Genomic DNA, 27,641 nt, shown 5'->3' on the forward strand with positions numbered 1-27,641 from the left:
TGGCAGTAACTGTTAGTGTTTGAGGGTAATAAGTTATCATGACTCTCTCCTTGCTCTGAGCTTGGAACTAATAGAAAGATAGGACCCAGGAATCTGACAGGAGGAGGTACAAATATTGGCTTTCCTACTGAATGAGGTTAAATTAGAGAGCACAACTTGACATGGCCTTTGCTCTCACTCAAACCAACACATGTGACAGGCACTGGTGGTTGTCTACCTGACACACCAGTAGGTGCCTTTCTCCCTTGTGAGCAAAGCTGGTCTTCCAGCTGCAGACAAGGTACTCCCATTCCCAGTCTTCCTTACAGCTAGCGTGTGATTGTGTGGCCTGATTCTGGCCAACGTGATTAAAGAGGAAATCGGAGGAAACTTCTGGAAGACGTTTTCTCTCTTAAAAGAGAAGTGCTGGGACTTCCCTGGCGGTCCAGTGGTTTAGACTTTGCCTTCCAGTGCAGGGGTTGCGGGTTCGATCCCTGGCAGGGAGCTAAGATCCCACATGCCTCGTGACCAAAAAGAGAAGTGCTGTGACAAGGTGTCGTACTTTCCTCTCTTTATTCCCTTTCTTTCCTTCCTTCCTTCCTTCCTGTTTTCCTCACTCCCCCTCTCCCTCTCCCTCCCTTCCTCCCTTCCTTCCCTCCTTCCTTCCTTTTTGCTTTCGGACACTGTTGCTTAAGGACACTAAGTTTGGAGCTGCGGCAGGTCATGAAGGGAGGCATGTCAACACGCTGGGGATGGCAGACGAGACAAATGAGCAACACCTGGGGCCTTGATGACACTGTTGAGCAACCACACCAACGCCGGATCGTCCTGACTCTGGGTTTCTTGTTACTTAAGCTCAAGTATGCTTATGGCACCTTCAGTGGCTTGTTATTTGCAGCCAAAACCAACCCAAGTGATAAATCTACCTGAACTCTAAACCTCCAGGATGCTGAGTCACCTTGTTTATTTCCCAATCTCATCATTGGATCAGAAAAGAGACAGAGGGTGGAAGTGTGGAGTAGAGAGACAGAGGGCTGAATTGTTCTATCCATTCTCTCCTCTTGCCCACTACAGACAAGTGAGAATGGGAGATAAGCATCCCTTCCTCCCAACTAACCCCAATCATAACATTGGAAATTGGAGTCTAAAAATACAAGGGCCTTGTAATTTTTTGAAGAGTTAGATCCATGATCTTTACGTGATGAACAGAGTTGAATTGTGGTGTGTGTGTTCTGATAGTACTTCTAAAGCTTCACAGGCTCAGTCTTTTGCAGGCCTCACCGGTCTTCAAGGCAGTGTAGAAAACAGAGCATCAACAGCAGTGTCAGGCATGCCTGAAATACGCATCTCGTTTCCAGAGTCCTGGACATGAACAATGCAGAAAGGATGAACCTAGCGACCACATATCTGAGGCACAGTAATTTCATTATGAAGTTTCCTTCTTTACTTTTGCCCCTGAGGGGAGAGGATTATTAAAATTATGTCATTGCCCATCAGGCTGTCAGAAAAGCCCAAACTCCTTTTTCCAAAGAGAGCTACAGAATAGCAGAAGTGATCGAAGCGAAGAGCTGGCTGCCAGTCAAATCTGATTTCCATAGTCTCCACATTTCTTTGATGAGATATTTCAAGCTGCAAAGAAGGAAAATGTTTTTCCTTTCCAAGTAATTGAAGTTAGTCATAAAACTCAGCCAAACAGACCAAGGTGCCGAGGAGTTCCAAGAAGCAGATATGTGCCCTGCCTGACCACTCACATGGGGGAACCTGTTCATATTGGTAGGGGGTGGAAGCCATCAGGTTTAGTGTCCTGTGATGGGAAAGAAGATAACGGGGAAGTGGGTGCTGACCCTGCTCCCTGGGCCTAATGCTTCCAGAACTGCTCGTTGTCTGGGTGAGTCCACACCCCTACATGTGGGCCCCACATTGCACTAACTCAAACCTCGTGGCATTTCACGATGACCCTGCACTGTCCCACTGAGTTCTCATTTAGATATGGGAAGGCGGATCTTGTTGGATTGACTATTTGCTTTTCCAGAAATATTTGCCAAACTTTAATGGAGGTTCACAAAGTTTTGAGTTGGGGGAAAATGGGAATAAGTGATATTTGGTGTTCTCCACAAGCATTCAGTTTTCCTCAATTACTTGTTTATTGCCTATTCTGTACAAGCGCTGAGGATGGAAGGGTGAACAGGAGAGTGACAGGGCAGCTACTTGGAGCTTACAATCTAGTAGGGGTTGGAGACAAGTGAACCGCTGATGATGGTCCCATATGAAAGGAGCTGCAATAGGGGAGGCATGAGGCATGATGAGAGCTCATGTCTTGGGCATCCATCTCAGACTTTGAGGATCAGGGAAGGCTTCTTGAAGGAAGCAAGCAGCTAAGCCAAGTCCTAAAGGATGAATAGGGGGTGAAGCAGAGGTAGGGACTGGGGAGAGGAAAGGGCAAGTGTGAAGGCCAGATGGGAGAGAGGGTGGTCCTTGGCTCAGGCAGAGAGACCTGAACTTGGAGTGAGAATGGGGAGGGGCTAAGGAGAGAGCTTTGTTAAAGAGTTTGTATTTTGTCTTGGGTGACTTGGGGAGCAGTGATGAGTTTAAACCAGAAGGTACGAATCATGTTTAGACTGACATTGACAAAAGATCTTTCTAGGTACAGTGAAGAGAGAGGAAGGAGTCAGAGGCATAAGTAAGAAGGGTCTTCAAGGGTTTTGAATTAGGAAACTGAGTCACAAGGTATTTAGGAGATAAAACTGATAGAATTGTATGTGGGGGTGGGGGAGGCAGGGAGGTGCTTAGAATGAATCTCAAAGGGTTTCATTTACAGAGATGGAAAATGCCAGATGAAAGGGGTGGGAAAGACCCTGGAGAGAAAGATAAAGAACTTTGTTTGGGACATAATGAGTTTGGGATGTTTCTGTGACATCCAAAGAGAGAGGTCATGTAGATAGTGAGGAAGTCAACAAATGGTATTAGACATTTGTGTACTTAATATTCAGACTGTTTCAACTTCATGTTCTCGACCTTAGCTGGCATTCTATCCATGGCTTGTTAACTCAGATTCATGGGTTTGAGACTTTTACTTTATTCAGCTCTTAAACATCTCAAACTACATCTCTAATCCTTGGCCAGCATTTTGCAAACGTGGGTCACTTGTTCCAAGAGACACCCAGGGCCCAGGGACCACAGCTACAGAGAGAAATGGGTCTTAGATCAGCCTTAGAAATACTGCTGTTCACTATATCCACAGCCATCATGGCTTCAAGATCTTATATTGTATTTTCCTTCCCCTCAGCCTTTGCCTGTCCAGCTTATCCTTTAGGCTGGTGATTTTTTTCAAAGCCTATCCTTTATTATGAAGTTCTTCCATTCCCTTGATTATATTAGTGTCCCGTCTCTGGACCTGAATACCATTCTGGCTTCATCATTCACTAAATGTCAGGGCCATCTCTACTTAGGAGAAATTTCTCCCCATAATTTATTTTGGTGTGAGCTCCTCAGTGAGGTTAAGGTAAGAAGCAGTGATTCAGTTAGGCAGACCAGCACATTTCTAAAGACTGAGACTCTCAAATCAAGTAATTAGGCTCAGCAGATCAGAAATCAGGTTCTAGAAAAATAAGCATTTTGATAAATTCTGAAAAAAAATCATCTCTTTTATGGACTCCTTGCTGCTTCAAGTTTTGAATTTCACATGCATCAGCTGCACGAGCTCAGTTGGCGAGGGCTCAGATGCTTCCATAAGATTGATCTTACAATCCCTCACTGCAGGCCAAGGTTTCTCACTGGAACAGCATAATAAAGTGGCTAAAGCAGCCGCATAGAGGAAAACACAGTCAGTCAGAGCTGAATTTGAATACTAGCTCCATCACTGATTAGTTGGAAGGCCATGGTCGATTTGTTTAACTTCTTTGGGGCTCAGTTTCCTCATCATAAAGGTAGATAATAATACTTCATAGGATTGTCGTTGCTGTTGTTGTGAGAATTAATAGTCATGCCACATGGAAAAGGTCTAGAAGAAGTTCAAATAATTATTCCTTGCCACTGGGTAGCACCATCTATGCATTAGACCTATGCTGTTCAATATGGTAGCTAGGGCGTGTAGCTCTTAAGCACTTGAAATGTGGCTGCTTTGAACTGAGATGTGTTGTCAATGATACATATCAATACAGATTAGACTCCAAAGACTTAGTATAAGAAAAGGATGTAAAAAGAGTATAAAGAATTTCATGAATAATGTTTTATATTGATTACATGTTGATTATATGATAATATTGGGTACAATCTTATTTCTGGAGTTTAACACACTGGAATTAATTATTACAATTAATTTCACCTTTTCCTTTGATTTTCTTAATATGGCTACTAGAAATTTAAAATTGCATATGTGGCTTGAATTCTATTGCTATTGGACACCTCCGTTTTGGACATAGGACTTATACTGAAGGACTTCTAACATAGGAGACTGTAAGCAAAGGACTCACCTGGATCGCCACAGCAACCTCCCCAGCTGGTGTCTTTGTTCCAGTCTGTCTCCTCACTATGCTCACAGGATCTTTCTTGGCTCCTACTTTATGTTGGAATAAAGGTTGAACACTTCAGAGTACCTGACCCGTAGCCCATCTTCTGCTACCACTCTCATCCCTGTCTATCCCCCTAAACACACTCTATGCTCAACCATGATGACTCCTTGTAGCTTCCCAAACTCACCACATCCTCTTCCACATCTTTATTATTCATTCAGTGAACAGTTTTTGATAATTAACTGTGAACCAGGCAGTGTTTTAGGCCTTGGAGAAATAGCAGTGAGCAAGACAGATGAAGAGTCTGCTCTTTTAAAATAATTTTTTTGGAATATATTTGATTTACTATACACAGTAATGTTGTGTTTTGTTAATTGCTGTATAGCAAAGTGATTCAGTTATACCTATACATACATTCTTTTTAATATTCTTTTTCCATTATGGTTTGTCACAGAATAGTAAATACAGTTCCCTGTGCTGTAGAGTAGGACCTTGTTGTTTATCCATTCTGTGTATACTACTTTGTATCTGCTGACCCCAAATTCCCACTCCATCTCTTCCCCCTCCCCTTGGCAACCACAAGTCTGTTCTCTATGTCTGTGAGTCTGTTTCTGTTTCATAGATAAGTTCATTTGTGTCGTATTTTAGATTCCACATATAAGTGATATAATATGGTATTTGTCTTTCTCTTTCTGAATGACTTCACTTAGTATGGTAATCTCTAGTTGCATCCATGTTGCTGCAAATGGCAATATTTCATTCTTTTTTATGGCTGAGTAGTATTCCATTGTATGTATGTACCACAACTCCTTTATCCATTCCCCTGTTGATGGGCATTTAGGTTGTTTCCATGTCTTGGCTATTATGAATAGTGCTGCTATGAACATAGGGGTGCATGTGTCTTTTTGAATTATAGTTTTGTCCAGATATCTGCCCCCGAGTGGGATTGCTGGATCATATTGCAACTCTATTTTTAGTTTTTTGAGGAACCTCTATGCTGTTTTCCATAGTGGCTGTACCAGCTTACATTCCCAACAGTATAGGAGGGTTCCCTTTTCTCCACACCCTCCCCAGCATTTGTTATTTGTAGACTTTTTAATGATGGCCATTCAGATTGGTGTGAGGTGTAGTTTTGATTTGCAATTCTCTAATAACTAGTGATGTTGAGAATCTTTTCATGTGCCCTTTGGCCACCTGTATGTCTTCTTTGGAGAAATGTCTATTTAGGTCTTCTGCCCATTTTTCTATTGGGTTGTTTGTTTTTTTGTTGTTATTGTTGAGTTGTATGAGCTGTTTGTATATTTTGGAAATTGTTGGTCGCATCATTTGCAAATATTTTCTCCCATTCTGTAGGTTGTCTTTTCATTTTGTTTATGGTTCCCTTTGCTGTGCAAAAGCTTATAAGTTTAATTAGGTCCCATTTGTTTATTTTTGCTTTTATTTCGATTGCTTTGGGAGACTGACCTAAGAAAACATTGGTAAGATTTATGTCAGAGAATGTTTGCCTATGTTCTCTTCTAGGAGTTTTATGGTGTCATGTCTTATATTTAAGTCTTTAAGCCGTTTTGAGTTTATTTTTGTGTATGGTATGGGGGAGTGTTCTAACTTCATTGATTTACATGCGGCTGTCCAACTTTCCCAACACCACTTGCTGAAGAGACTGTCTTTTTCCCGTTGTAAATTCTTGCCTTCTTTGTTGAAGATTAATTGACTGTAGATGTGTGGGTTTATTTCTGGGCTCTCTATTCTGTTCCATTGATTCATATGTCAGTTTTTGTGCCAATATCATGCTGTTTTGATTACTGTAGCTTTGTAGTATAGTCTGAAGCCTGGAAGGGTTATGCCTCCTGCTTTGTTCCTTTTCCTCAGGATTGCTTTGGCAATTCTGTGTCTTTTATGGTTCCATATAAATTTTAGACTTACTTGTTCTAGTTCTGTGAAAAATGTCATGGGTAATTTGATAGGGATCACATTAAATCTGTAGATTGCTTTGGGTAGTATGGCCATTTTAGCAATGTTAAGTCTTCCAATCCAAGAGCATGGGATATCTTTCCATTTCTTTGAATCATCTTAAATTTCCTTTATAAATGTTTTATAGTTCTCAGCGTAAAAGTCTTTTACCTCCTTGGTCAGGTTTATTCCTAAGTATTTTACTTTTTTTGATGCGATTTGTGTTTTTACATTCCCTTTCTGATATTTCATTGTTAGTGTAAAGAAGTGCAACTGATTTCTGTATGTTAATCTTGTATCCTGTTACCTTGCTGAATTTGTTTGATCAGTTCTAGTAGTTTTTGTGTGGAGTGTTTAGGGTTTTCTATATATAGTATCATGTCAAAAGAGTCTGCTCTTAACTCTAATGGTGGAGTCGTGTGGTTTCCTCTGCCTGAAATGAATTCTCTCCCAACTTGCTAGAGTCACCTCGATAGGAAATAATCTAAGGTCTCCTAGCACCCTATCTCCATTTTTACCACTGCACTTATCCCACTTAATGTTATATTGATTTATTTTTTTAAGCTTCTAATTCTTTTTATTTCTTAACAGTAATACTTAAAATTAACTTTACTTTTTTTATGAAGAATACTTTTTTCATTAAAAAATTGAGATATATTTGACATTAACATTGTATTAGTTTTAGTGGTACAACATGATGATCTGATATATAAAATGGTTACTACATTAAGTTTAGTTAACATCCCTCACTACACATAGTTACAAAATTTTTTTTCTTGTGATGAGAACTTTGAAGATCTACTCTCTTTTCAACTTTCAAATATACAATACAGTGTTGCTAACATAGTCATCATTATGAACATTACATCCACAGGACTCATTTATTCATACAGAGACATCCTGTGTCCCATTCATCCAGTTTCCCTCAGTGTTTTTTATACTTAAAACTGTAGTACAATATTATATTATCAGGGTATTGACATTGATATAATCACCCATCTTGTTTACATTTACTCAGTTTACTTATATCTGTGTATGTGTGTATATTTAATTCTATGCAATTTTATTACATGTTTTGTTCATTTATTTGCCAACACGGTCAAGAGCAGAACATTTCTATCATCACAAAAATCCTACATTTGCCCCTTGTAACCACACCCACTTCTTTCCTATCTCTGGGTCTCCTTGACCACTGGCAACCACTAGTCTGTTCTCCATCTCTAGAATCTTGTCATTTCAAGAATGTTATATAAATGGAATCATACAGTATATAACTTTTTAAGATTGGCTTTTTCACTCCCCACGATTCTCCAGAGATTCATGATTTGTTGTTTGTTCGTTCCCTATTATTGCTGTGTAGGATTCCATATTACGGATGGACCACAGTTTGTTAAACCATTCACCTGTTGAAGGACACCTGAGTTGTTTCCAGTTTGGGGCTATTATGAATAAAGCTGCCATGAACATGTGTACAGGTTTTTATGTAAACATAAATTTCCATATCTCTGGGATAAATGCCCAAGAGTACAATATCTGGGCCATATGTGTGTTGGTTTATTTATCACCCTCGCTAGACTTTTGACTCTTTGGGGGCAGGTTCTTAGCTCTGTTCATATTTGCATCACATGTACTTAGCATGTGTCTGACACACGGTAACATTCAATAAAATATGGAAGGACAGAAAGAAGGAAGGAAGAGGAGATAAAGAAAAGGAAGGAGGAAGAAAATCTATCATTACCCTCAGTTGTTAGCTATTCCACCTTCATGCCTCTCAACATCATCTTTTTATTTATTTATTTTTAATGAACCCAGTGACTTCAGTGCTAGACAATGCCTGGCACATAGTAGTAGCTTAATAAATATGTGTTAAGTTATATAATGAGAACCCTGGAGAGTAGAACAGCTCTCCTCTTCTCTGTCTCCACTCTCCCATCACCCTGCTCCATCTCTCAAGCATAAGCATTGGTGCACACAGGCACACACACGCACTCTGGGGCCATGATCCTAGGAACCTTTTTCTGGAACAAAGCCAATGACTAACAAATGAGGTGCTGTTGCTTCAAAGCTTAGCTAACAACAACCTTGGCCTTGTCTGTGCGACTGCCTAGGGAATTACAAATGAAGGATTTGGGGACCCAGCAGCTTTGTGGAGTCATTCCAATGAGAATACAGGACGCACTTGAAATAAAGAATGATTCTTTGTGACTCATTAAGCTCCTCTCTGTTCCTCTCTATTGGGCATGTGTCTGCCATGCCCTGCAAATCTATGACATTCAAAAGTGGAAGAGTCAGGCGGAAATAAAAACATTCCACTTCAGCTCCTAAACCATGTTCCCCTTAATCTGAAATAAATCTGTGACAACTGACAGATACTTCTTTCAGAAAGTTGTGGAGAAAGGCTTGACTTGCCCTAGTAAATCAGACACAGGCTTCATTATTTTTAGTCTCGTTAGAAAAAACGTTACCATAGCAACTGCACCATCATCTAGGGCAAATGTTATCCCTTTAAATCAATAAAATGAAGAGCTATCCCACAAATGCCCAGTGCTTCCAAAGGAAGAAATCACTTTTCAATAAAATTAATTTCTTTCAAGACTTCACCATTCATCTTCGTTTGTAATCCCAGAGTTTTTTTTCCCATCTAAATAAGGGATATTAAAAGCAAAATTCAACTTTGTAGAATCCAAGGCTGACCTTCCTTGTATCTGTTTGCAGAAAATCATTAATTCTCTTACTTCCTTGAAACACATAGCTTCATTTGTGGCTTTTTTATTCATCCACAGGAGGCATCATGCTAATTAATTTGGCCCTTGGACAGAGCATTGTGAATTCTGAGAGGACAACGTGGAGAAATGTATCAGAGCACGCGTGTCTTTTCTCAACTCTTAAGAGATCATTGTAAGTGATGCAGCAGACAGCAGAGTTCTTGTGGGCCCTCGCTTAGTACCTGTGGGACAGAAGTTGGCTCAGTTAGTTTGACTCCATCCTTGGTCAGAACTGAAATTGTTTGGGAGTATTCATGACGATTTATTAATATATTAAAACTTGGTATTGTGGTAAAGCTTGCATCCACGAAGTGTGAGATTTGGACCTTAAAAATTAAATCTAATATGTCAAACCTTTTTTCCTACTTAAAAATGCGTCAATTTTAGTGTCAGCTCAAAGCACCACGGGCTGTGGGGAAGCATGGTTGGTACCTACCCATGTCTCCTGGTTTCAGAATGCTGAGAAGTTCTCCTAGCCTCCAAAGACTTTGCTTCCTCTATTTTCTGACTCGTATTTTTTGTTTTTTCACATTTAATACCTTTGAAATTAGGATATACCTAATAATTAATGGACATAATTTTTTATTGGCAGATTTTTATTTCTTAGAGGTACACACAATGATGATGGGGAAAAAAGTAAAGCATTTATTGCCTGCTTATCGGATATCAAGCACTGAGATAAGAAATTTATAGACATTAATTTGTAGGCGGCTCACATGAACCCTATGAAGGAGGCATTTTCGGTTTTGTAGAAAACAAACTCAGTGTGTTATGAGACTCCAAGATCACAAGCTGGCAGGTGCCAGAGTCAGACAAACACAAATCTAGATGACTTTGTGATGATATGAACCTTTGGATTCTCCATCTGACTTGCCCTCAGCTTGTTATGTTCATAAATAATTTCGCAAACCTTTAAATTCTGGTGCTAGGAAGGACCTTATGAGTCATAGGGTCCAACCCCATCATGTTGCAGAAGAGGAAACTGAGGCTGAGAGAAGTAACTTGCCCAAGGCAGTCACAAAAGAAGTTGTGCCACTGAGAATCAGCATGGCTAGGCCAGGGAAGGGAGCTACCAGGCTCTTGCAATATCTCCGTCTCCTGCACAGATTGTACACTCCCTGGTCCTCCCTGTCTGGGGCTGCCTGCCCTGGACCAGGCCTCAACCTTTCAAGGCACTGACACTCAGCTTATTCCTCTGTTTTCACGCTCCCCTAGACCTCAAGATGATTGCTCTCCGACGCCCCTTCTCCCCTCTCCTTACCCCTAGTGAACTTGTATCTTGTCACTCATCCTCCAAGGTGACAATGAATCCATGTGAAGATAATGGAGCAAGATGAGAGAAGATTCCCTAGAGTCTGTGCTTGGAGACATTGTGCACATCTTTGCTACAACAAGAGAGGGACTTTAGTGGTGGGAACATCAACAGGAATGGAAGGGAAGGTGGCAGATACAGGCTAAATGGAAGGGAAGGTGGCAGACAGAGATCCTGAGATATTCTGCAGGTATCGGGGCCTTAAGTAGCCTTAGAAATCGCACAGCAACCTCTCACTGCCTCTAGAGAGGCAGGTGGCATGGCACAGTGCACGGATTGCAAAAAGGTGGCATCCGTATACCATTCCCCTCTCCTACACTCATGATAAAGTTGGTGGGCCACAGCCTTCTGCACTGGGAATGGATTCAAGGGCCTTTCTTAACACAGTGTCCCAGGCGGCATCTTCAATTGACTGCAGTTGATTACGGGGATGAAACAAACCTATTTGCCATCCTCAGTGTTGTCAAAGGCTTTGAAGGCAGGTAGCTTACAAAATAACTGAGCCTCCATTTCTCCCAGTGGATAAAAGGAGATATTAATCTTTGATTTACAGAATTGTTATAAGATTTAGAGATAACATATGTAAGAGCACAGCAGATACCATGGAGTCTGGTACATAGTAGGTGCTCAGTGACCATAAGTTGTCATTCTTATGAAGTTCATGCTGATGGGGAGTAGTCAGGATGCCACAGCTCTGCATTATAAGGAAGTTGGGGATTGTGAAAGAATGGTACTCTTGGCCTCCCTTTGTTGTCTTTCTTTATCTTGTGACATTGCAGACACAGGTATGAAAGTTTCAGGTCTCATCTAAAAGGGTTGAACAGTCTCAGGTCAGGATGGCAGCTCACCGCTGATTGGCTAGCTCTTGGCCCAGCAAGTTAGGACTCTCACGCCAGGTAAGCAGTCTGTCCCTATAGTACCCCAGGTCTGATTATGCTACTCACAGGCTGAAGGGCTGAAGAAAGTCCTTTATTCCAAACCTAGTTCAATTTCTATAAAATATATATAATAATCTGACCCTAGAGATGGGTGTATTGATGGTATAGTGATAGATTCACTAAGGGTTATTATATGTTTTGAAAAAAAAATCACACCCTTAATGAGTAGCATGTTTATTTAAAGAACACCTTTCTTTGCAGAAAATAGAAATGTTTTAACTTCTTTATTTTGTATCATTTATTTATTTAATGTGCATCTTAAATGTCTTGGGCTATGTCATTATTAGCTATGATATGTAAACTCCTAAAGGTAAGAATGATGTTTGCTTCATTTATTTTTTAGAGCACCTGGAATAATTCCATGAACAATGAAGTTTTTTCATCCATTTACATGCTACAGTTGCAGACTGGAATATAAACTGTATCTCACACTCGTAAAGAATACCATTTCATTCTTAGTTTAGACTTTTAAGAACCTGAAATCAAATGAAACAGTTCCATTACAACAGCATTGAATATTCTTACATGCAGCACAAATGGATACTTATTGGTTTCTTTTAATTTTTAAAGTATCAATATTAATTGAATTTCTATTACAAAAGCCTGCCCCAAGTAGAAAATGTGAAAAATGCTGAAAACTACTTAGAAAAAAAGTCATTTTTAAGTACCATGCTGGAAGATAATCATGTTGAACACCTTAATATTTTTTTCCTGTGTGATTCATTTTAAAGTGTTATTAATATGATCTAATCCTTAACTCATTTTAGGACATTCAAATGTTTCTTCTCACTGTGATTTCCATCCTTTCAGTTAGTGATCCCATGTTCTCTCCAGGAAGAATTATTGTTTTGTTATCTTTCAATGTATTGAAATGTGTTGTTAGTTAAAGGAAAGAGTTTGCCATGAGCTGCTGGTGACTGCCTCCTGTTTCGAAGGAAAGTTGTGGTTACCGCGAAGGAAAATCTAATCCAACTTGCCCCAGTGCACTTGGTCTCCCAGAGCCAGGTGAACTACCTTTGACTGTTTCCCTAGGATTATGTCACCCACCAAGGTAACTTTCTGTTTCAGTAGGCGATGTTAAAAAACAGAACAACACCCTTTAAGTTAATCACTTTTGGAAAATAGAGAATGGCTTTATATCCCAAGGCTTTGATGTGTTTAGTGGTTCCTGTAAGGCTCTGCCTCCCTTTTGTTTTGATTGACGAGACCTTTCCTATATATGTGAGCAATCAAGCAGCCCAGTGACAGAGGGTAGAGGCATTTACCCAGAGCAAACTTGTACCGCTCATTGTGACTTTCCAAAGTCTTGGGTGCAAGTTTCAGCTTTAAAGAAGAGGTAGCTCCAGTAAAATCAGGTAAGTGCTTCTCCATACTTGTAACTTCATTCTACTTGAGGGTAAGTCCAGATAGCCTTGCTAAGGTGACAGATCAGAAGTAGGAACTGGGAGATCAGTTTGGGAATAAATAACTTTGCAGCCAGTTTTAAGTCATAATGAATTGGGGGTGTTCTATAAGTGTAGTGGCCACCCTCATTTCAACATCCAGGTATGTTCCGTCTGGTGGGCCAAGCATGAAAGGAGTGATTCTGGCTCCTGAAAAAGCACAGGAAATGACCAAGACCCAGAGAGGGGAGACAGTAGATTGGTAGTTGACTGGGGTTGTGTTTTAAATACCCGTGATGATTTCCATCATTTGGATTTAAATTCACTCACTACGAGGTGCCTGTTAGAGTGGAGGTTAGACCAGAGGGAATTTGTAGCAAGTAGGACACATTCTTATGAATGGCCACCAAGTCAGGTGTGAGGGTTGACATCTGCATATCCAAGTTTTGTGGTGGGTTGGGTTAGTAGCAATACGTATGGGGCATAACAATTATTGTTTATTTACCTCCCCCCTCCATTCCCCATCCATGACATTGGAAATATAATTGTGAGCAAAGCATGTAACATAATTCCAAATACCCTGATCTGAATGAAAAGAATTTGTGTATATTCCTGTATTATGTTAGGATATGCATTACTTTTGGTGTTACTCATATTCTGTGTTCATTTTGAAGAGACGATTGGGACAAACTTCTTTCACCCACAAGTCAAGTCCAGCAGGTGGAATGCTATAAGGAAAAGCCTGAGGATGCCCTTGGAGGGTTGGATGTCTAGTGAGCTCAGTGGGTCCATGGAATCCATACTGGAGCCACTTGGAGGAAACTTTGGGCATTTGTGTTGGAGTTTGTGGGCATTTACAATTTCTTGGCTCATTTCTCCTGAAATGCTAAGAGCCATGTCCCTTTGATAGTGACCATCACATTGATGGCAGTCCCATGGAGGCAGCTGGATCTGTTAATAAACTCTCTTTCCTCTCCCTCTCGGGGAACAGTATGAGGCTGGCATACTTCTTCCTTGGCCCCGCGGCCCTCCTCCTCCTGGCTGGCTGCGGCTGTGTCCTCAGCACCTCCGGCGGGAACCTGCGCACGTTTGTGGGCTGTGCGGTGAGAGAGTTTACTTTCCTGGCCAAGAAGCCGGGCTGCAGGGGCCTTCGGATCACCACGGATGCCTGCTGGGGCCGCTGTGAAACCTGGGAGGTGAGTCCCAAGACAGGCCTAGGTGGCAATGCCTTCAGGGCCAGCCCCTTAGCCTGATTAAGTATTCACTTCTTAATCAAATGAGATAGAGCTGGGGTGTCTACATTTTCCTGTGGATCAAACAAAGAAACAAAAAACAACTACATGGTATCCTCCAAAAATAATCTGAAAGAAACAAGATACTGCCCTTCTAACAAAGCATTGATAAAATTAATAATTTGATTGACACAGGGTTGTCTATTGGGGAATCATCTCTGGGAGGTCAAGATGTGCTATCTTTCTACCCATTTTATAGATGACGTGGAAGAATTCAATTGGTGGCTGACTGCAGAGTCATGTAGGGGGTCAGTGGAAAGTTTAGAGTAAATTCTTGGTGCAAGCTTGTAACCCAAACTCTTCCCTGTATTCCTCCACCAGTGAAAAAGCCAGCCAGTTACCGAGAGGCCCTAAGCTAAATAGCAGGCGGGTCCTCAGCCCCTCCTTCAGCGCCTCATCCACAGCCCTACTCTCTTCCCACCCCCTAGAGTAGTTCCTGGGGCCCCTCAGGGATTATCACTGACAGATCTGTTAAGGCCCTTCATATATACTATTATATCCAGCTTTTAAAGAGACAATACATTTAACATGGGATAAAAATCTCAAAATTAGAACCCTGCTGGGCTGAGAGGAGATGTTTGAGGTGTGAGGAGAAACAGGGCATTTCAGCATCCCATCAGATCACACCATATAGTGACTGCTGCCTCTTCCCACTAGGGCTGGAGTTGGCTCCTAATGAAGCACTAGATCTGATTTTGTCACCCTGACTCCAAAAACTGTTAATGACCACCAAATACTGCAAATTCAATAACCGACTTTTAAGGTCCTCAGCAATATGGCACCTGCCTATTTCCCCAGTGACTACACATATTCTTAGTTCTGCCTAAGAGATTGGATTCTTTTTTTTTAAAACATCTTTATTGGAGTATAGTTGTTTTACAATGGTGTGTTAGTTTCTGCTGTATAACAAAGTGAGTCAGCTATATGCAAATGTATACCCCCATATCCCCTCCCTCTTGCGTCTCCCTCCCACCCTCCCTATCCCACGCCTCTAGGTGGTCACAAAGCGCTGAGCTGATCTCCCTGTGCTATGCGGCTGCTTCCCACTAGCTATCTATTTTTCATTTGGTAGTGTATATATGTCCATGCCACTCTCTCACTTCGTCCCAGCTTACCCTTCCCCCTCCCCGTGTCCTCAAGTCCATTCTCTACGTCTGCGAAGAGACTGGATTTTAAAGGTTTTATTCGATGCTCCTCATGAAATCATACTTTTGGTCCTTTTCTCATATTCCTGCTCGTGTTTATTCCTCAGTGCCTGTCTCCAGTGCCCACTCCTCTAAGCCTTTTCTGACTCTCTGCTCAACCTATGGCCATCATCTACTTTTTGTCTTACTTCCTCCCCACTCCCCACAGTAGGTTTTAAGTTTTTTGCCGGTAGAGGTTCATTCTTGTGCCTTTCACAGCTCTTGTCAAATGACATGTACAAACAAGGCATTCGATAAATGTTGAACTATAAGGGATGGATCCCCTCCTGGAGTCATACATCCTCTCGCCTAATTGAGCCAACTTAGAAGTCCACAAGCACCATGAGAAGACACTGCTATTAGGAAAAGTATCCTTCTATTCAGGGACTCAGAGAGCAACCTGCTGTCACTTGGATAAAATTATGGCCCCGTGATTGGAATTGGATTATGGTGATGAAACCTCTAACTTAAATGAAATGACCCCACCAAGTTCGCTTCGTTTTTTTCCATCATCTGGGGGCTTGAGACCTAACAGTGAGATGAAAATTCGGTTGTTGCAGATACTGTGGCTGTCACATGACATAAAACTTATGCGGGAAACTTTCTTGTATTCAGGGCGTGGTCTGGCAGTGCCTTCCCCTGCTCACAGCTGTGTCAGGCTATTTGGAGCTCTCTGTGGGCCAAAATCTCAAGTTACCATTTCCCCTTAATTCAACCCATCTTCTCTTGCCCTTATAAATCAGTGAACGGCTTTAATTGGGTAATGGTCACCCTCAGGAGGTTAGGGACTCTGCTCTCACTGGAGAAATGGAAGCACTGAGACTATGAAAGAGCCAGATTCTCCTTAATGTCAGCCAGCTTTTATTTATGCCTTTACTGTGCTCTGAAAAGGGAGGTTACATCTAGAAAATAAATAAAAGAATGAGATTTAGTTTCCCCACCATCTGAAAGTTTCTGAGATACAAAGCACTTATTTTTGGTAATTTGGGAAGCCTGTCTGAAAATAAGGGTGTTCATGACGACAAAGTGGCTGGATTTACTTTGAAGGTGGAACTATTGCTGAAAATAGCCTTTGTTCCTGGTCTGGGTTTAGGGTTACCAGAGTTAGCAAAAAACCCAACCAAACCAAGCCAGGAGGCCACTTAAATTTGAATGTCACATAAACAATTGTTTTTTTCTTTTTGATATAAATCTGTCCCATGCAATATTTGGGACATACTTATACTAAAAAAAATAGTTGTTTATGTGATATTCAAATTTTACTGGGCATCCTGTATTTTATCTGGCAATGTTGCCTGGGATTCCAGACTACTGAGGGTAAGAGGACATGAAGTGAACTGAGAAAGGGTAAAATGTTACCTGAGAAATAGGAGGAAGAAGTGCATATTGAGTTCAACTCTTCTACATGGTCCTTGACAGAGGCAAAGCCATTATTTCCATGACATGCATGTAAGAACTTCATCCTGGGCCTCCATTAAACATATTTCATTTGCCCAGGACAAGTGAAGCTGTTGTCCTCTGAAAGCTTGTTGGTTGTTATTTTTATTATTATTGAATACTTCCTTGCTCTTATAATTGCTCTGATAAGAACAATAGATTACATTTACTCAACACTTACTTGGTGCTCGGCGGGTATTACATACTCCATCTTCCCTTATCTCCACAACAAGGCTGGGAGGTAGGTATTTTGTTTTACAGTTGAGGAATCTGAGGCTTCAAGAAGTTAAGTGGATTTTCCAAGGTCTCCAGCAAGTGGCAGAACAGGGATTCAAGCTCAGTGTCTCTGACTGCAGAGTTTGAGATTTTAACTACTACTTCGTGCTGGTTTCCTGATCTATATGCTCTGTTTATCAAAATGAACTTTGGATGCACGATTTCTAAAAGGTGAAGGAAGAACGTGAATCCCTCGATTATCAGAACCAGCGCACAGGGCATTCAGGAACCTGCCTTGCTCTGTTTTCTTTCACTGATTCAACAAATAATTGTTGAGAACCTCCAGGGTGCCAGGTATCTCTAGGGAGTAGAGGCACAGCAGCGAGTAAAACGGGCAAAAATCCCTGTCTTAATGCAGTTTTCTTTCTAGAGTGGGAAAAATACAACACAAATAAATAAAATGTATAATATGTCACAGGGTGTTGACAAGTGCTACGGAGAAAAATAAAGCAGGAAGAGGGAGAGGAAGTGGCAGCGTGGGAGGGGAAACGTGGCAACTTTAAATAGGACGGTCAGGAAAGGCTTTCCTGGGAGGGTGACGTTTGAACAAAAACCTAAGGTTGAAGAAGGAGTGAATCACAAGGGAGAAGAGCGTTCCAGGCAGAGGGACCAGCAAGGGCAAAGGTCCTGGGGTGGCACCGTTCCTGGTGGGTTTGGGGAAAAAGCGGGAGACTATTGCGGCTGGAGCAGAGTGAGGAAACCAGCAAGACGGGGTCACTGGGGACATGTCAGAGGTGAAGGTGCAGGGAAGATGATGTAGGGTCTTGAGGGTGAGTGTAAGATCTTTGACTTTTGCTCCGAATGAGATAGGAAATCATAGAGGCTTTGAGCAGAGGGGAGATAGGATCTTACATTTTAAAAGGATCTCTTGGGGTTGCCCTGTCATAAATAGACTATAGGGGGTAAAAGAAGAAGTGAGGGGACCAGTTAGAAGGCTTTTGCAATGATCAAGACTATTCATTTGCTAAGTATTTATTTAGTACCTACTCTGTGCCATGGGCTCTTCTGGCAGTTCAGGATACGTGAGTGAACAAAACCACCTTCCTGCTTTCAGGAATTTGCTTTCTACTGGGAGGAAACATATTAACGAGTAAAGAAATGAATAACAAGCTAGTCTCTGATAGTGATAAATGGTACCAAGAAAATGAAACACGATGCTATGTTCTAATGGGTTTTCTGTTTTCTACCTGTGGGGACAGAAGCCCATTCTGGAACCCCCCTACATTGAAGCCCATCATCGAGTCTGTACCTACAATGAGACCAAACAGGTGACGGTCAAGCTGCCCAACTGTGCCCCGGGAGTCGATCCCTTCTACACCTACCCCGTGGCTGTCCGCTGTGACTGTGGGGCCTGCTCCACTGCCACCACGGAGTGTGAGACCATCTGAAGCTGGGCGACCCTCAGAACACAGCTGGCGGCCTGCGGCCTCACGGACCCACCTGCACCGGCAGCACAAGCAGCTATAACCCCCCTGCACTCAAGGACTGTTTAATTTCGACCCTACTTGTGGAGGAGGTTACCTGTCTCCCTTACCCGCCCTCAGGCGCAAGGCCGAGGCAGCATACTTATGCTAAAAATGCAAAACAACATTTGTGCCTTCGCTAAAATAAATTCTCTGGTCCACACGCTGCAAATTAATTTTTCTTTACCTTGAATTTCAGAACATAATTCATATATCACAACCCTCCTCCACTTTGGATTTTTAATAAGCCAATATTTTAAATGCATTGGGTGTAATTAGGAAATGGGCCTAGAAAGACTTTAAATTCTCATGTCTTATGTAATGACGGGTCTCCAACTGGATTTATGATTAAAGCGCCAGAAATTAATAAAACCATGCTTTAGTCCTCATGGCCTCCAAGAAAATCCAATTGCAAGCTCCCTTAGAGAAAATACTTTCTTTTCCTTTTAACTGTGCAATTACCGACACAAGAAATAGAGACTACTCAGATTAAGAAAGGGAGGACGATAGAGGCTCAAACTGAAAGGTGTCTGGATTTGGGTGATTCTTTTCCCAAGCAAAATTCCCAAAGTCCCTTTAAGATCCTTATAAAGAGACCCCTTTGTGAATAAAAAAACTCAGAAAAAATATGTAATCAGAGCGATCATATACACTTAAAAAAAAAAACTTATGAAACTAAACTCATGTTTTTAGACACATGTGATGCTCTCCCAAAGCCATGCCCCAAATGATCAATCACAATTATTCTTTCCAACTGGGAATATTTTAAATTTAAATTGTAATTTTTTAAACTCAAAAGTTTTACATGTTTGTAGGGGTAAAACTGTACTGCTGACTCAGAGGAAAAAGTCTGTGATTGTCTAGCTCTTGCCCTCGCTAAAATCTTACAGCAGCTGATTCTCTGTGACTTTTACAAAAAACACTCTAATGTTACACAGGTGTCTTTAATTCTGACATTTTTAGGGTTGAAATGAACCTTGTTCCTTTTTCACATTATGCCAGGAAAATCTGTATTAATGCCAATAAAGCATGTCTTCTGTCTTTTGAATTCATGAAAACTTTCAAAACAGTCTTTTTCATCTTTAATACCCTTGGAATTACAACAACAAGCACACTTAAAATGACCTGCGAGGTTCTTTTTACTTGCACATTAATTTAGGATGTCATATTTAGTAAGGGACACCGACAGATGACTGGGTACCATGAGTCCCAAAGGTGGCTCAATCTGTATTCACATCCCTGGCATTTCATCACTAGGAACCAGGGGTCCTCCTTGAATGAGGAGTCAATGAGTCCCCATGAAAACAGTAAAGCAAATGTTAGGATTGATGGTCCAGGACTGGGGTGCTGAGGTGGATGACCAGGAACAAAGGACAAGAGCAAAATCCACCCCAACCTTCAGTGCAGATCTGTTGGTAGGCAAGAGAGTCACTCTAACACGAAAAGTACTTGAGTGCCTTGGGGTCTCTGCTGGGGTGGAGGATGGGGATTAAGGATGATACCAGATGGCACCACTCAGGTGTTTCCAACCCACCCCTAAGAACTTCCCTCAGGAGTTTCTGGGAGAAAAAGCTGCTTCTTAAAGAAACTTAGGGAAAAAAGCAGAAGCAGGAAGGGCTTGCCAGAATTTGAGAAAAGATGACTGTAGCATCCTTAAGGTTCCTGGTGGGAAACAAATGATATACTGCAGTTGCATATTGAGGAGAATTCAATGAAGAGACTATTTACACATGTGAAGACAGAGTTAAGGAAACCAACAAGGGGGTGGTGAAATACTGCTAAACACTTGTTTGAAGCAATGGGTAACCTAGGCTGAAGGACCAGGAAGAAGTGATGATCAGGCCCTACAGACAGCTGTAGGAGAGGAACGCCTGGCAGGGGCTGTGGCTTTTCATAGGAGGGTGCAGACATTACCAATCTGAGGCCTGGGAAGGAGGGAGGTGAGGAGCAAATACTTCAGCCTCACTCTGCTCCCACGCCCTGATCTTCTGCCAAAGCAAATGGGAAGGCAGAGAGTAAGGGAACCCATTGGTTCAACTCATAAATGTTGGCAGTCTGGGAAGCAGGTAGGAGAAGAGTGGATCTAAGGGGGCCAATGGATAAAATCACCCATAGGTATCTTTTGGGAAGCTTAGCTGGATTGCCATAGGCAGTAGTGTTGGCCGCGAGAGCCGTAAACCCTGCAGCATCACAATCACTAAGACTCCTCTGTGACGAATTGGGATGGGATACACGTGGAAAGGTATGTGCTGGCGAATACAATATTGACAACATTTGAGAGATGTGGGAACAATGGTAATTATCAGGACTGTGGATTAATTGGTTGTTAAGTGCAATCAAAGCACTCAGGGCTTTGATTGCCCTGAGTGAAAGGGCAACGAGGCTTCAAATAAAAGCCTCGTTTGAAGAGTCTCATTCTCCTGAAGCTGGAGGGCAGACTGTGCTGAAATTCAGGCCTCAGACCTGATTGCAAGAGCAGGTGAATCATCAAAAAGGCTGAATCCATCACCCTGGCAGTCAGTCTCCTATACGTAAGGTCCTCATAGGGAGGGTGCGGGACACAGAGACCTGCAGTGGGGACAACCCCTAGATGAGCTTGAGGTTCCCTTGCTGAAGGGGCCGGCTCCTTCTTCCTAGAGGAGGCCAGCCTCCGGTGCCTGGAGGCCAGGCTGAGGCCCCATCTGAGGAGGCTGCTTTACATGGTGATAACTTGCCCTCCTCAAACACCATCTGCAACCCCTCATTTATTCTACATGACTAGTTAGGGGCAAGTCTCAGGATGACTCGGCCGGGGAATGACTTTCCCTGTGGTGGGAGGAATGAGATTTTTCCAGTGAAGGAAACTCAGGACTTGACTAATGCAGACATGGATCCGGGGAATGCGCTTAGGAATGGATCTTAAGGGTGTCAGATGGGATGAGGGGGAGGGTGGCAGAATATAAGCCCGGATAAGAAGAGTTTATTGGGGCATTCTCTCATGACTCAGGATGTAGCATCTTCATGAGGGAAGCTGGATCTCATTCCAGTTTGCTGTTGGGATGGCTCCCTAAAGCTTGGAGGAAATGGTGGCTTACATGAACGAAGAGAAGACGCCAGACTGTCCTGGCAGAGTATTTGAGGACTAAAGGCTTAGAGAAGGGGGCCTGCTATCTTCACCTGGAGAGTTCATTGGATATTCCCCTCACTAAAGCCATGAGGAATGCACAAGCGAGGGACTTCTGCATCACAGAGAAGCTCAATAGTGGCTGTCCTTTGTCGACTGGGTTGATGGCAGGAGGAACTGCCATGGACCGGGCTTCCTGGTATCGGCAGAGGTGAGAGGGGTCTGGAATAGCAGAGACCTGGTGGTACCATGTAGCTGTCAGAGGCAAGGTGAACGTAGTTGCCGTAACAGGCAGAAAAGCTGCAAAAGCAACTGGAGGGCTCTAATCCGCAGGATCTGTGGTTCTGGCTAAGAGTCCATGGTGTTCCCAGTCCATTGTATCAAACAACTTCTACAGTAAGTATTTATTACAATCAGAAACATAATGAAAAGGGGGAAATGTCTGTCACTGATAAACCTGAATCTTTTTCAAATCTCTCTCTTCCCTCTTCCCGTCTTCTTCTCTGCCATTCTCTTTTTCTCCCTCCCTCACTTCCACGAATATTTATGAACTATAATTTTGTGCAAGGCACTGTGTTTGGGAAGTAAGATATAAATATTGCTACCATTTATGGATTTCTTACTATAAGCAGGACCCTTTATATTAATTCTTTGTAATTCTGTGTCAACCATGCTCACAGGCATTGTAATTGCCATTTTACCATCACCATTTTACAGACGATGAAACCAAAGTTCAGAGAGGTCAGGTAACCTGCCCAAGATCAGACAGCTGATTGGCAGCACATGCCACGTTTCTCTGAGCCAGAACTAAATTCTTTCCATTGGAGCATGATGGCTTTTTGGAGTGTTCCTTCCAAGTTGTTCCTGCCTGGAGAAGTCTTTGAGTTTACTGATGTTGGACAGTCTCTCACCATTGATAAGCATGTGTGCAGTCTCTTCTGGAGGAAGCTGTGTGCAAGCTCGGGTTGTTTTATGGAGATTGTAACTTTTCTCTGGTTTCCTTTATAACCTCTAGCAAGCTAGTGCTTTGCTACAGCTCAAACCAAAGCTTATAACAGGAGAGACTGAGGGAGAAAAGGAGCAGAGCCTCAAAGGGAAATTCAAAGAGACTGCCGTGGAGATGAAGGCTGTATGCTCTCAACTCATCTCCCAGGCAAATGTGGACACTGGCAGAGGGATGGTGGTCCAGTGCCTATTGGGGGAGCTCTAGATAAAACCAACTCTCAGCAACTCCTTACTCTTGGAAATATGTTTATTTTGCAATTAACAAAAGGTAAAGAGAAGGAGAATTTCCTAGATTTTTTTTTTTTCATAAGAACCTTTTTCAACGGAGAATGTAAATGCTCACTGCTCATTCTACCTCAGGGCTTATTAGTTCCACCGATTGAATTCATGCTTTCCTTCTTCCACTGATTAGGAAATGAATGAGCTACCAGAAAAGCACCAAATTCTGCTGAAGTGACTCAAAGAACTGTTCAAATTAATTAGGTTTTAAGTATACTAAAAAGCATTTCTCAGATAGTAAATAAACTGTATACCTAATCGAAAATAATGTGGCATTGATAAAAACAAATTGCATTTCATCAAGTTTTCCAAGAGGACTGATTGTTTTTTTCATTCAGGAGACATTTTCTTTCTTTTTTTAAAAAATAAATTTATTTATTTATTTTATTCATTTTTGGCTGCATTGGGTCTTCACTGCTATGCACGGGCTTTCTCTAGTTGCGGCGAGTGGAGGCTACTCTTCATTGCGGTGCTTGTGCTTCTCATTGTAGTGGCTTCTCTTGTTGCGGAGCCCAGGCCCTAGAGCGCGTGGGCTTCAGTAGTTGTGGCTCGTGGGCTCTAGAGCACAGGCTCGGTAGTTGTGCTCTGAGCCAGGAGACATTATCTTAAAAATAATATGTACCTTATCCTTTTTTGGGTTTTGTTTTCTTCAAAATATTAAAGCAAATTATTAAGAAGTAACTTTAAAAGGATTCTTTAGCAAATTCTGAAAATTTTATTTTCTGTTGAAAATTTCTACTAGAGAAACAGTTTACTGCATTAGAAGAATTTGGTCCTTATTGGCAAGATGAATCTTCTGGCATTTCTTTTACAACGATCTCCCTTTGTTTTAATGAACAGGGTTGTTTGGAATTGTGTACAGGGAGGTCTGGAAGGCTCAGTGGTTGGTTGTTGTGACTCTGGAGTATCTGAAGGGGGTGCTAAAGACCTCTGAGGAGGTGATGTCTAACAACAGGAAGAAGAAATAGGGAAAGGATGAGAAAAAGGGGAGCAGGTGCACAGCAATGTAACCCGTGGTGTAAGCAGAGACTTGTTCCAATGTTAAGGAATTTAGAGGGACTATTCGAGTCTCTAGGTCCTCATTAGCAGGAGAAAAGCAAACAGTTCCCAAGCTCTTTGGCTTTATTTTTGGCTCTAAGTTCCTCTGGCTGTCTTTCTTTAGCATATTGAATAACTGAGTTTAAAAAAAAAAGTTTCCTGATACACAAGTCAATTATATGCTTTGACCTTGACTGTGGGCCATTGGAGCTTCTGGAAAGTCATTCAAACCCCAAATACAACCTCTCCCAAACAAACAAACAAACAATCAATCAAATACACACACACACACACACACACACACACACACACACACACACACACACTTCTCCAAAAGAGAAAAAACATTTTGCTTCAACAAAGAATATCAATATTACCAAGATGAGAATGGTAATTTTTTTTTTTTTTTTTTGGTGATGCTGAAGATACGATTACCAGCAAGGGATAAATATAAATATCCCTGAGTCACAATAATATTATACAACTTAAAATCACTTGAAAGAGCATTTATTCACTTAAACTCTCTATATACACAATAAAGGATATTGATGAATTATTATTAGTCATTACCTCTCTGAAGTACACATGCAGAATTATGCACTTAAAATAGAAATTTAATCCTGTGAGTGTGCAAGTTCTTTCTACAGGAAAGAACAGATCTGCATGAACAGATCACACTTTCTTGGTCTCACTCTGTTGCTCATGCAGAGATTATCAAGATATGGAGAGGTGCATCCTCAAAGGAAGGTGATCTAAGCTTCTAGGCTGTTCTGAACCTCCATCTTCCATTATCCTCTTGGAGTCTGCATATCAAAATTAAAATATTTGGGGGGACCAATTTTACTGAGTGGAATTAAGACATCCAGCATTTAAAAATATGTTGTCTTTAAGAGGAAGATTTTGCTCAGCTTTTGGCTCCTGTTAGAACAAGCTTAGGAAGCTAACGCTGAAAATCTCCCCATTGAAACATAAGCACTAGTTAATGAGAAAGTCCAATTGAAACTGGTGGCAAATTTCAGCATGAACAAAATCTGAGCCACCTTCTGGACAAACCAAAAGGAACTAATGTACCATAATTTCACTTATGCCTGTCTTACCCTGAAAGTTTCAGATAAGTGGAGTAGAAGCAAGTGGGCTCTGATCAGGGGGCTTCTCTTCTTCGGCACTTGATTATTTCAATGTACTTAATTCACTAGAGGGCCTTCTGATTTCTTGGACTGGGATTTTGTTTTACTGTTGCAATAAAGGGACTGGGAATCAAACATTTAAAAATGATAAGTAAATGGATTCTTAAAGAGAGATCGATTGTTGACGCCGGTTTTCTTGTCCTATTAGTTTCTTATGAAGAAGATAAAATAGACTTTATCTTGCAGCCTGGGGAAGGGAGTGAATGGGTGGAGGTGCAGGGCTCCAGGAGGACGTGCAGTCCCTGGGGTAAGAAGCACTTTTTGGCACCTTGCACTGGTGGTTATGACCAAGAAGTAAACGGTACATTTGCAATAATGAAAATCATCTTTGGTAAGACTTTGTTTTTGGATTTGACTGAATTCTTCCAAGAATGCTAGCTACTTTGGGTAGCCAAGCTGTTCCCAGATGTAAAAGCTGTCCCACTTTAAAAGCTGTACCCAATTTAAGGATATATTGGGACCCAGGTGTTTTCCTGCAGCCTTGAGCATGAAGGAACAGCTGACTGACAGGACCAGAGTCAGAGCTGTAGGGGGCAGAAGGTTGTCCTCCTTAGATGAAGTGGTCCTTTAGTGATGGTACCTGCACAATGACATCAGGTTCTTATTCTGGGACGGAATCACTGATACCCTAGCCAGAAAATTAGTAGGCCATTTGTAGGTAAAAAAGAAGTGGTAATCTTTGTGCTCTTTCTTTCTTTGTTTGAAAGTAGGTATGATTTCCTTCAGAACTTCTGCAGCAACAATGGAATTTGAATAAGATAATAGGCTTAAGCTTGTGTGTGTGTGTGTGTGTGTGTGTGTGTGTACAATTTTCAATCTTTAAAGGGCTCTTGTACACAAGGTGGGGTATGGGCGGGGTGAACAAAGCATAGTCCCCTGTAATGTTTAGTAAAAAACATGTTGAATAAGTGATAACAACTCTGGTCTGTGCTTAGGGCAATAAAGATATAAATCTGGGAGATGCCCTTTGTAGAGGACAAGCTGTAGTCAATCCTTACTCTGGCTTCTAGAGCACTGTCTAGAATATTGTCTTAAGCAATGAAGAACAAAGCTTTACTAAAAGTTTTATGCCTCAGAAATTTGTTTTATCTTCATTTTATTAGTTTACATTACATGATATAAATCTTTCTTATTTCTTTTTAAAATTTTAATTAATTTATTTTTTAACATCTTGATTGTAGTATAATTGCTTTACAATGGTGTATTAGTTTCTGCTGTATAACAAAGTGAATCAGCTATACATATACATATATCTCCATATCTCCTCCCTCTTGCATCTCCCTCCCACCCTCCCTATACCACCCCTGTAGGGGGTCACAAAGCTCCGAGCTGATTTCCCTGAGCTATGAAGCTGTTTCCCACTAGCTATCTGTTTTACATTTGGTAATATATATAAGTCCATGCCATGCTCTCACTTCATCCCAGCTGACCCTTCCCCCTCCCCATGTCCTCAAGTCCATTCTCTACATCTGGGTCTTTATTCCTAACCTGCCCCTAGGTTCTTCAGAACCATTTTTTTTTCTTTTGGATTCCATATATATGTGTTAGCATACAGTATTTATTTTTCTCTTTCTGACTTACTTCACTCTGTATGACAGACTCTAGGTCCATCCACCTCACTACAAATAACTCAATTTCGTTTCTTTTTATGGCTGAGTAATATTCCATTGTATATAGGTGCCACATCTTCTTTATTCATTCATCTGTCGATGGACACTTAGGTTGCTTCCATGTCCTGGCTATTGTAAATAGAGCTGTAATGAACATCTTGGTACATGACGCTTTTTGCATTATGGTTTTCTCAGGGTATATGCCCAGTAGTGGGATTGCTGGGTTGTATGGTAGTTCTATTTTTACTTTTTTAAGGAACCTCCATACTGTTCTCCATAGTGGCTGTATCAATTTACATTCCCACCAACAGTGCAAGAGGGTTCCCTTTTCTCCACACCCTCTCCAGCACTTATTGTTTGTAGATTTTTTGATAATGGCCATTCTGACTGGTGTGAGGTGATACCTCATTGTAGTTTTGATTTGCATTTCTCTAATGATTAGTGATGTCAGCATTCTTTCACGTGTTTGTTGGCAATCTGTATATCTTCTTTGGAGAAATGTCTATTTAGGTCTTCTTCCCATTTTTGGATTGGGTTGTTTGTTTTTTTGATATTGAGCTGCATGAGCTGCTTGTAAATTTTGGAGATTAATCCTTTGTCAGTTGCTTCATCTGCAAATATTTTCTCCCATTCGGAGGGTTGTCTTTTCGTCTTGTTTATGGTTTCCTTTTCTGTGCAAAAGCTTTTAAGTTTCATTAGGTCCCATTTGTTTATTTTTGTTTTTATTTCCATTTCTCTACGAGGTGGGTCAAAAAGGATCTTGGTGTGATTTATGTCATAGAGTGTTCTGCCTATGTTTTCCTCTGATAGTTTTATAGTGTCTGGCCTTACATTTAGGTCTTTAATCCATTTTGAGTTTATTTTTGTGTACGGTGTTAGGAAGTGTTCTAATTTCATTCTTTTACATGTAGCTGTCCAGTTTTCCCAGCA

General features: G+C 41.4%; 1 protein-coding gene across 1 annotated transcript; it reads left to right on the top strand.

Moving 5' to 3' along the window:
• The first annotated feature begins 529 nt into the window (after window positions 1-529).
• On the top strand, window positions 530-24,217 carry GPHB5 (glycoprotein hormone subunit beta 5). Its single transcript, XM_082442843.1, has 2 exons — window positions 530-14,033; window positions 18,226-24,217. Exons 1-2 carry the CDS (start codon window positions 13,773-13,775, stop codon window positions 18,412-18,414), a joined length of 450 nt encoding a protein of 149 aa, XP_082298969.1. The 5' UTR covers window positions 530-13,772; the 3' UTR covers window positions 18,415-24,217.
• The last annotated feature ends 3,424 nt before the right edge of the window (window positions 24,218-27,641 follow it).

Source organism: Balaenoptera physalus, assembly GCF_965194825.1.
Source record: "Balaenoptera physalus genome assembly, chromosome: 2".
Taxonomy (NCBI): Eukaryota; Metazoa; Chordata; class Mammalia; order Artiodactyla; family Balaenopteridae; genus Balaenoptera; species Balaenoptera physalus.

Coding starts and splice junctions, on each gene's coding strand:
- GPHB5 (XM_082442843.1), top strand. CDS start 13,773: ATGGAGGCAGCTGGATCTGTTAATAAACTCTCTTTCCTCTCCCTCTCG. Junction 14,034..18,225: donor GCCGCTGTGAAACCTGGGAG/GTGAGTCCCAAG, acceptor CTGTGGGGACAG/AAGCCCATTCTGGAACCCCC.